Source organism: Chamaea fasciata, unplaced genomic scaffold (genome assembly GCF_029207755.1).
Source record: "Chamaea fasciata isolate MVZ Bird 193981 ecotype frontalis unplaced genomic scaffold, bChaFas1.0.hap1 SCAF_23, whole genome shotgun sequence".
NCBI classification, from domain to species: domain Eukaryota; kingdom Metazoa; phylum Chordata; class Aves; order Passeriformes; family Sylviidae; genus Chamaea; species Chamaea fasciata.
The window spans coordinates 69,064-79,117 of NW_027094108.1; the positions used below are offsets into that span (position 1 = coordinate 69,064).

The 10,054-nt window shown below is 44.9% G+C and overlaps 1 protein-coding gene and 1 long non-coding RNA gene across 3 annotated transcripts in view; one reads left to right on the forward strand and one right to left on the reverse strand.

Moving 5' to 3' along the window:
- The window catches only part of LOC136300455 (uncharacterized), a 38,495-nt gene extending 35,457 nt beyond the window's left edge, over positions 1-3,038 (reverse strand). The window contains exon 1 of the long non-coding RNA XR_010723691.1: positions 1,666-3,038. This is a non-coding gene — a long non-coding RNA (uncharacterized lncRNA). The remainder of the gene's footprint in view (positions 1-1,665) is intronic.
- On the forward strand, positions 2,880-8,294 carry TARDBP (TAR DNA binding protein). Of its 2 annotated transcripts, none has more exons than XM_066202877.1 (6): positions 2,880-2,972; positions 3,566-3,818; positions 4,529-4,692; positions 4,987-5,127; positions 5,818-5,988; positions 6,368-8,294. In XM_066202877.1, the coding sequence occupies exons 2-6, from the start codon at positions 3,581-3,583 to the stop codon at positions 6,896-6,898; spliced, it is 1,245 nt and encodes a 414-aa protein (XP_066058974.1). In that variant the 5' UTR covers positions 2,880-2,972; positions 3,566-3,580; the 3' UTR covers positions 6,899-8,294. The 2 variants fall into 2 exon arrangements, with proteins under 2 accessions (XP_066058974.1, XP_066058973.1); XM_066202876.1 differs by lacking the exon at positions 2,880-2,972 and adding an exon at positions 3,086-3,170.
- Positions 8,295-10,054: the final 1,760 nt, after the last annotated feature.

Genomic DNA, 10,054 nt, shown 5'->3' on the forward strand with positions numbered 1-10,054 from the left:
TCAACAGCACTATGCTAAACTCCGAGTGAAAATTGTGCAGCAGGTAATGTTGACGCGCTGGGATTACCACTCCGTCCTCACCGCACATTCAAATGACGCTGGCTGTCTCCATGCTGACTTGGCAACACCACAACTGGCTTTGGGATGTACATTGTGGATCACTAGAAAATGTAGGCATTTCAGGAGCATTACTTTCTCTTGTTAGCCTGTGTCTAGTCAGGTCCTCTCAGAATGCTGTTGAAAAATGGTAAATAAATGGTAAGACTGAGTCTCAAGTCACACTGGCATAGACGAACTGAGCTTCAGTGTTGCTGGGAGCCAATTTTTGCACTTGAAGATATCTAAAATGAGAGTCTTAAATACTCTCAGCAGAAGCCATTAATGCAAGGTAGTGGATTAACCTTTTCTAAGCAGTAGAGTTAGTCTGTCCTTACCAATAGCCCTTTATTTTTATGGGGGTTTCTCTGTTTGATGGGGTTTTTTGCTTTGTTTTTTGTTTGTTTGTTCTGGTGAGGTTGCTTCTTTGTTTGTTTTTGGAGACAAGTGCAAAGAAGGACAAGCTAGAAGGATACTGAGGACAGAGACAGGATGAGTGCCACAAAGGAGCAGATGAGGGGAGAAAAAGGTGGTAAAATTATTTTCCTTATAATAGTATAGTACAGTCCACAGGTTGATTTGCTGAGCTGGTTAGAGAAAGCTCTGCAGTACACTTTTTTCTATGCACTTTTGGTATGATGATGGCAGGCAGGACTTCAACAGCTCTGCTAATGTCAACCTTGTGTGGCTTCCTGTTCATATAGACCTTGTAACACTGATTGCTTTACAGGTGTCTCTGGTGTGACCCCTGGCTAATGTGACTTACAAACCAGACAAGCCCACTACTAAAGACCAGAATAAAATAAGTTGGAGATGTGGAATGGCAATTATCCAGATGGAAAATGACAGACTAAAACCGTGGAATAGTTATTAATGTATAGCTTTTTAGTATTATCACTGCAAAGTAAAAAAAATAAAAATAAATTGAGTGTTTACCTAGAGGGTGATGCTACTGAAAGCATATGGTTAACCTTATAAAAGAGACAAGAGCAGGTGGAAAATACCATTTTCTTGCCACTAGTGTTTTTCCTCTCTGTGTGGTTCTCTTGCTCACAGCCTGGTCCTTCCTGTGATAGCAGCTCAGGAAAACCTGGGCAGATGAGCTCCTCTAAACTTTTTTTTGTGAGGCAGAAAAGCAGCAGTAAGAACGTGAGTGTTGCTTACTGGCTTTGGTGTTCAGATGTTTATAACACTGTATAACAAGATATAACCATTAAGTTTTTCAATTAAGTAAGGGGAAATTGGGTTTAGAGAAAATTAAGCCAAGTTAGAGCAAACACTGGGTATTAAAGGACAGGGCTAGAACTACTAGCCAGCTTTTTTAAACTTCTATCAATTCTGCAAGATTGTTTTATACAAGCTCAGTGAGCAGGGCAGTAAATGGGGGAGAGGCACAAAAAACCCCCAAAGATCTTGAGAAATTAATGAAGACTTTGATTCTGAGCAATGAAACAGCTGTTGGGGACAGTGTCTGACTAGACAAGTATGATATATAGAAATGACCAACCATGAAACTCTACATTTGTCAGCCTGGTTAATATAATTCTTCCCACGATCCTCAGGGAATACCTGCGTAAGATCTGCAGAGGCATGTTGGATCAATTCTTCCTACCCAGTGCAAAATGAGGCTGTTCAAGTGCCAAGATGCCCCAGCGAGTATCGCTCACACGCCTCTGCTGGTGAGATGGTTTGTGTCCTTTTCCAACTTACAATGTTCAATGCCAGTACTGCCAGAGTGATGCTGATAACAAATGATTCCATCTCTAATGTTTCCATCCTCTTCTATCCAGTTCTGTGAAAAACAGATCTTCAAAAGCATGTGGAGTCTCCTCCTTCACAACTGGAAGAGCCCTAGGTACACTTCAGATGAATCCCAGGAAAGTTCTCCCCAGGGGCGGAGACCCCTCGTTTTCCCTGGAAACACTACTCCACTACCTAGGCCTTGTTAGAAGAGTTTGTGGGGACTGTGATTGGCTTGTTTTACCCTTAAGTTATTGGAGGGGTTTTTGGTTGTTTTTTGTTTGTTTGGGGCTTTTTTGATTGCTTTATCTGGTTGCTTGTTGTTGTTTTCTAGAAATCACAGAATCTTCTGAAGTGGGAAGGGACCCATAGTATCATCCAGTCCAACTCCTGCACAGCACACCACAACAATCCCACTCTGTCCCTGAGAGCCTTGAGTTCCGGCAGCCTTGGGACCGTGATCACTGCCCTGGGACCCTGTTTAGCGCCCGACCATCCTCTGGGGGAAGCATCTTTTTCCGATATATTTGCCTAAACCTCCCCTGACACACCTCCAGCCGTTCCTTCGGGTCCTGCCACCGGTCGCAGAGAGCAGAGATCGGAGCTACCCCTCCGCTCCCCCTCACGAGGAAGATGTAGGTTGCGATGAGGTTTCCCATCATTCTTCTCCATGCTGAACACGCCAGGTGATCAGGTTTGGGTTTTGGTGGTTTTGTTTTCGGTTTTGGATGGAGTTTATTATTATTTTTTTTTTTTTTTTTTTTTTTTTTTTTTTTTTTTTTTTTGGGTTTTGGGGTTTTTTTTAATGTGGTGCGCTCGTTCCTTCTGGTAGCGAAGACGGGAGAGAGGCGTCGCCGAGCTTTAGCAAGGCTTGTCTTTATTAACGGCTGCTCCGGGCGAGCTACGCGGGACCGACCTGAGGCCTCATTCCTACTCCCAAGTCGGAGCTCGGTCACTACCGCCCTCTCCGACCGGTCCGGGACGACTCCGGCTCCCGGCAGCTCCCGCGCTCGCGCAGGCGCGGACAGGGCCGCACCACCGGCCCCAGACCTGGGGGAGCGCGGCTCGGAGCACTGCCGTCGCCGGCTTCGAGAGCGCCGCCCGATATCCGGCCGAGAGCGGGAGCGCGCGCTGGGGTACGGCCGGAGCTCCACGTTCTCCCGCGTCCCGAGTCTCCCGCCGCAGTTCGGCCCCCCTCTGCCGCCTGGAATGGTTCAGCCCGCGGCCCGGCCCGGCCTTTGAGGGGCCGCGGCCGCCATTTTGTGCGGCGGCGGGTGGAGTGCGGTGGAGGCGGTGCCGAGGGGTCCTCGGGACGTCGCTCCCTTCCCTGGCCGGTGAGCGGGGCGCGGGGCCGGGTGGGAACCGGCCCGGCTGCCCGCGGTGCTGGGGCGGGTGGAGCCGCATCTGGAGGTCGCGGGTTCGGGCGGGCCCGGCAGGCGGCGAGGCCGAGCGGTGCTGTGCTCCCGGCTCCGCGGGGGAAGCCTGTGGCGCCCCTGGGAATTTCTGCTGTGCTCGGGGACCGGTCGCTGTTGGTACCTCCGCCGTTCCAGGACGGGCCGAGGTATACGGCAAGGGCCGGAGGCTTTAGCGTTGATGAATGGCGCGTTCCGGTGCCCCGTGTTGTGTAATAAATACAGAGAGACTCGTGCCTCCGGGCGAGGAAGATGAAAGCCAAGTCAGGGGGGATAGGGTGGTCGCTTACGCCTGCTTTACCCCTTTTGTACTTCAGTAACTTCCAGCGAAGATGTCGGAGTATATCCGGGTGACGGAGGACGAGAACGATGAGCCCATCGAAATCCCGTCGGAGGACGACGGCACGGTGCTGTTGTCCACGGTGACGGCGCAGTTCCCCGGGGCGTGCGGGCTGCGTTACAGGAACCCAGTGTCGCAGTGCATGCGGGGAGTCCGGCTGGTCGAGGGCGTTCTGCACGCCCCCGAGGCCGGCTGGGGAAACCTCGTCTACGTCGTGAATTATCCCAAAGGTTTGTCCTCGTGGCTTCGGTTCTCTGTGCAAGGCTGCTTTTTTTAAGGTCTGAGTCACTGCTGATCTAACATAGCAACATTGTTACTCTTGAACTCTCTGATTCACTGAGATCAATGATTTATTCGGGTGTCTGTCCTGCCCAGTAGGTTTGACCCCATTGACTTTCTAATTTTTTTAACACTCTACCTAAACGAGTACTTTAATGACAAAGTCTTGTGTTATCCTTGAAGGATAGCCTCCTATAGGCCTTCAAAGACTGTAATCTCTGTACTAACAGATGCTTCTCCTCAAGGCACATGGTTTGGTCAGAGGTACTGTTTAGAAATGCTCATGAAAGGAGAAACCTGACCACCCTGCTCCACCCCCACAAAAAAAAAGAGGAGAAGCAAGTAAATTGCTAGTGATGTAGTCTTTTAAAAGGTTATGTTTTCTCCACCTCATAGGACTGTGAACGTTGCTGGATAATACTTAAGTAAATTAATGCAGAACTAACTGGGTCAAATTGTGCTTTAGGGGAGGACTTGACTGTGGACTGGCTTCGGTTCAGGGCAGTGAGATATGTGTTCCAGTTAGCTCTCAACGGCTGGTGTGTGTCTCATGCAGTCTGTACTCTTTATCATCGTGGGTTATAATTTAACACCATGCAGTTCATAGTTAGTGGGTCAATTTCCAAAGCTGAAGATGTCTAATGTACTTTTTTATATTCAGATAATAAGAGAAAAATGGATGAAACCGATGCATCATCAGCTGTGAAAGTGAAACGAGCAGTACAGAAGACTTCAGATTTAATAGTCTTGGGTCTTCCCTGGAAAACGACTGAACAGGACTTAAAGGAGTATTTCAGTACCTTTGGAGAAGTTCTGATGGTGCAGGTAAAATCCGTTTGCAGCTCAAGTAAGGAGGGATATTGGGTAGATACCAGGCTCCTGAGAAAGCAAGTAGAAACAAAGGAGCTTTATAAACTTAGACAAGATCAGAAGCCGTGTTTCTTCCTAAGGGTGTCTTTTTTCCATGAGCCTGTTAATTTTGGGAGATGTTAAGGAATTAGAGGTTCCTGTGATAAGAATGGTTATGAGACTGATGAACTCTCAAACAGATTTTTACCATATTCATTCAGTAACAGCGTGCTTCGTACTAATGGTTGGTTTTGGGTTTTTTCCACCTAGGTTAAGAAGGATATTAAGACAGGCCACTCAAAGGGTTTTGGGTTTGTTCGGTTCACGGATTACGAAACCCAGGTGAAAGTAATGTCTCAGCGGCACATGATTGATGGAAGATGGTGTGACTGCAAACTTCCCAACTCTAAGGTACTTTGGGATTTACTGCTGGTTTTATTTGTACCAAATACGCCAAGCGCACCTCTTCATCAGCTGCGTTAAAGGAGAGCAGCTGCACAGATTAACTGTCTGCTCTCGGATATGCCTTTACTGTGAATGAACAAGCAAGAGCAAGGAAGGAAAACAGGGAGGAGGTGGGTGAGCTGGAAGTAATTGAAATGTTGGGAAAATAGTTTTTTATGTGGGGGAATGAAGTACAGATAGAAATCTGTGTTTGATGTCCAGCAGTACCTGCTTAACTTGCCTATTGCATGAATAAATGCAGAATAAAGCAGATGGAATAACTACTTTGGGGAAGAGCAGAACAAGTCTTTGAGTTCCAAACTGAACCTGTAACTTCTATTGTTGTCTCTGTATGCAATTATTACAAAAAAGTGTTCTTCAGGAGTGGCCTTGTCACCATCCCTGTGTGTTGCTCCCATGCTCATTTTTTTGTGGCTCTTCCCCCTCACCTGTACTAAGGTGCAGCCATGTTCTTGGAGCATGAAATTCTTTTAGAATATTTAAAATTTATTTATTATAAGTCTTAAATTTGCAATCTCAAAGTTTCTTCCATCAGCAGCCCTCAGAACAGACTAGATTAGGAGTATCATTTACCATCCTGTAACTCAGTTCTCAAGGACTATAGCTGTGATAGTTTCTTCCTTCAACTCTCTCCAGCAAAGTCCCGACGAACCTTTGCGCAGCAGAAAGGTGTTTGTTGGACGCTGCACCGAGGACATGACGGCAGATGAACTCCAACAGTTCTTTGCCCAGTATGGGGAAGTGGTAGATGTCTTCATTCCTAAACCCTTCCGAGCTTTTGCTTTTGTTACATTTGCAGATGATCAGGTAAGTCTTAAAATATTTTAACTTCACAGACTACATTTTAGTAGCATGATAAAGTGTGGTTTCTGGAACTACACATGAAATGCTTACTTGTCTGCCGTCTTGAGTATTACAGAACTATCAGGTTGATCTGATTTATTGAATGGACTGAGATTACACTTACAGATGCAGCTGTATAGACACGATTTTATACTGCAGTTAGTGTAGTGATGAATGCAATGCTAAATCGCTTCAATTTGAATTAAGTACCTGCATATGCTTTCTTTGCAGGATAAGTATCTGCTCAGAATCGTAGGGGATGTTTTGTGTTTTGTCTTGTACTGATCATTTTTGAAAAAAAGGACATCTAACATACATTTAATCCATCCCTTATTTCTTATAGGTTGCCCAGTCTCTTTGTGGAGAGGACTTGATCATTAAAGGAATCAGCGTACATATATCCAATGCTGAACCTAAGCACAATAGCAGTAGACAGTTAGAGAGAGGTGGAAGATTCGGTGGTAACCCGGGAGGGTTTGGGAATCAGGGAGGGTTTGGTAACAGCAGAGGAGGTGGGGGAGGACTGGGCAACAACCAGGGCAGCAACATGGGCGGGGGTATGAACTTTGGGGCCTTCAGCATCAACCCTGCCATGATGGCAGCAGCACAGGCGGCCCTGCAGAGCAGCTGGGGGATGATGGGCATGCTGGCCAGCCAGCAGAATCAGTCAGGGCCCTCGGGAAACAACCAGCCTCAGGGCAACATGCAGCGGGAGCAGAACCAGGGCTTTAGTTCAGGCAGCAACTCGTACGGAGGGTCCAACTCGGGGGCAGCAATAGGCTGGGGCTCAGCCTCAAACCCAGGCTCCAGCAGTGGGTTTAACGGAGGCTTTGGTTCAAGCATGGATTCCAAGTCGTCAGGCTGGGGAATGTAGACGCAGTGGGCTCTGTTACTGACTCTATGGTGGGAAATCAAATTTTTCTAACTCATGGTAAGTATACTGTAAATTACATATATACTAAAGTTTTCCAAATGAATTTGTTCAGTGTGCAGTATATTCAGCAGTATTTTTGACATTTTTCTTTTCTAAAAAAAAAAAAGGAAAAAAAAAAGAAAAAGAAAAGAAAGGTAAAAGGAATTTTCTAAGTTTTGTTACATATCTAGTTGGAATTCTGAATGTTTGGAAGTGGACTGCTGTTTGCCCGATAGGTGAACTAACACTACAGTCAATAGGAAATGTTTCTACTGTAACACTTTATCCGTTTGTTTCCTGGCTACCTGAATTCTTTGCATGTTCAAAATGGAACCATTGGTCAGAAACAGCATTCTCTCCCTCTTGTTTTTAATTTGCTCCCACCATAAGACTCTCCAAGCGCCCCATTGGAGAACACAGTGTCGTTTCTGTTTGTTTGTGTTTGTTTTTTTTAACACTGTCTCCCCTCCATACTAAAGTACGATATGAAGGCTTCATTTAATCTCCGCAGTTCATCTCATTTCAAATGTATATGGAAGAAGCACTTCATTGAAAGCAGTGCTGTAAATATTCTGCCTTAGGAATACTTCTGTCTACATGCTTTCTCATCCAAGAATACTTCATCACACTGCACATGCTGCGTCTTAGACGGTGGGTGTTCCATTTTTATCCGCTACTCTTTATTTCATGGAGTCGTATCAACGCTGTGAACGCAAGGCTGTGAGATGGAACCAGAAGGCTGTTTGAACTTTTGAAACCATGTGTGGGATTGGTGGTGGTGCCGAGGCATGAGAGGGCTGGTATGTGCGAGATAAAGGAGCGAGCGCATGCAGAGACCTGGTGGTGCATTAATGGGATTTTATTTGACTTGGCGAGATGTCTCTCAATCCTGTGGCTTTGGTGAGAGAGTGTGCGGAGAGCAATGGTAGCAGATAATGTACGAGTGTTTATTGCATTCAAAGGACATCCACATGTGGAAGACTTTAAGTGGGTTCTCTACCTAGTTAATCAATTAGTTGAATGTGTTATGTGAAATGGAATATTTGTATTTCTTTTCCCTTATGTCAACTGCTGTGAATGCTGTATGGTGTGTGTTTTTTTTTCTGTTAATGATCTGTAAGTGTGGTAATGTGACTTGAAGACGATGGGGGTTTGTGATGAGAACATTGAGCTTGTGGTCTGCTTTGCAGTAGCTCTTTTAGCAGAGATCACTAGAGCTCAGTGTGCCTCTCCAGGGTGGAAGTTCCACTGTCTGTAAGATATCCATAAGAATGCTGTTTGCTGCAGTTTCGTGTTTGGATGCTTTTTATAAGATTTGTCACTGTAGGAAATTCTTAAATAAAACTGATTTAAGTAATATGTGTCTTTGTTTTGCAGCCCTGAATGCAAAGAATTCATAGCAGTTAATTAATTTTACCCTTTTGCGATGAACTTCTGTAAAGCTTTTTGCAGTCACTCGGTTTGTTTCAGATAAGCAGGTTCTAAAGGAGCCACCGCTCAGCACGTATCGATACCCGACACTCACCTCTAAGCCACTGTACCCTTGCACTGTGCAGTGACATAGATCTAAAATCCAGGTCCCACACCTTGGGGTGCCTGCACCTAGACTGGTAAGCAGCTCCCTCCAGATTTCATCTGTGCCAAGGAACGTTACTTGTTCTTTTAGCAATTGAAGTTCCTTATCAGAAGTGGGTTGGGGGAAAAAAGAGTTGCTGTCACGATGGATTTCTGTCCACAGCATCTCCTGTGGGGATGCATGTTTTAAATTTGTTTTTAGATCAGCCCACTCATGGGAAAAAGGCTTCTGCCACACTTCCAGCCCAGAAGAATGCTGTTAACTCCTGTTAAAACTAGTCAGAGGAAGGGCTTTCCAGGTGAATAAAGCACTAGTAAATATACACGGACTGATGAAGTATGAACTAAGTTATGACAAGTGCAGAGGTGTCACACAGGAGGCAGCTTCTTAACAAAGTGCACAGTGTTAGAGCAGAAATTAGCAATTATTTCCACTTGCGGTATGACCTTGAGGAATTTTGTCTTGGGTCTGTATTTTTCTATACACCATAAATACTGTGCTGTAAGCTATGAATAGTCTGAATATGGATATTTACACAGTTTTTAACCTATGTAATCATTACTCTGTATCGCACTGAGGCTTGTGAATAGCAGAGCATCTAAACGGCAGACAAAACTGCATGACTGAGTTTTCCACCTGCAGAATTAAAAAATAAGTTGTGCCTTAATGTGCTTCATTTAAAGAGGGTTTCTAAACACTCAGGCTGAGAAAGAAATCCCACACATTTGTTCATATTCCACTGAAAAAGTTGCTTACATTTTTTTTTCTGCACCTTAATCAGAATAATCTCCAAACTGTCCCATCTGTGAATTTTGCATTTTAGCACTTGCACTATTACCAGCTACTTCTGCTGAGTAACACTTTAAAATGGTATTCTTGGACCTCCAAAGACTAACTGTGAGCCCCTGCAAGGAACCTCATGGTAAGTTTTTGTAATTAGCATGGTTTTAATTCTGTTTAAATTGTTCAGGTTGAGGTTTAAGAGGCTGGTTGGCAGCACTGAATAGTCTTTGCTAGTAATTTTAGCCTTCCTTCTTCTTCAAACAAAATCTCCTGAAAATTGTAGAATTTCAAGTTTCAGTAGCATTTTTAACTGCTTTGCATAATGTTTATAAGTGAGTGAATAAACTATCACTGAAATACATTGAAGTGTTTTGAGTCTTCATTTTAGAGAGATACTTCATTGTCAGTTACATTACTCTAGAAAGTTGAAATGCTAATGTAAGAGTCAGAGATACAAGAAAGAGGAGGTTTGTGTATATTGTAAGGGGGTTGATATCAGAGGAAATAATATTTTTTCTAACACTGCAAACTGGTTCCAAAATCTGTTGTCCACTGTACATGGACCAGAACTCTGAATGTGTAAGCTTGTTCCTCAGAAAACAGTTGTTCAGGAAAACAATTCTTACGGCTGAGAACAGGAACTTGTCAGGCACGGGCTGTGCAGCAGCAGCAGCCCATAGGGGCACAGGGACAACAGGGCAGGTAAATGCCCCCACATACAGTAAGGAGCTGGTACCACAACCTGAGGTGTGGGTGAA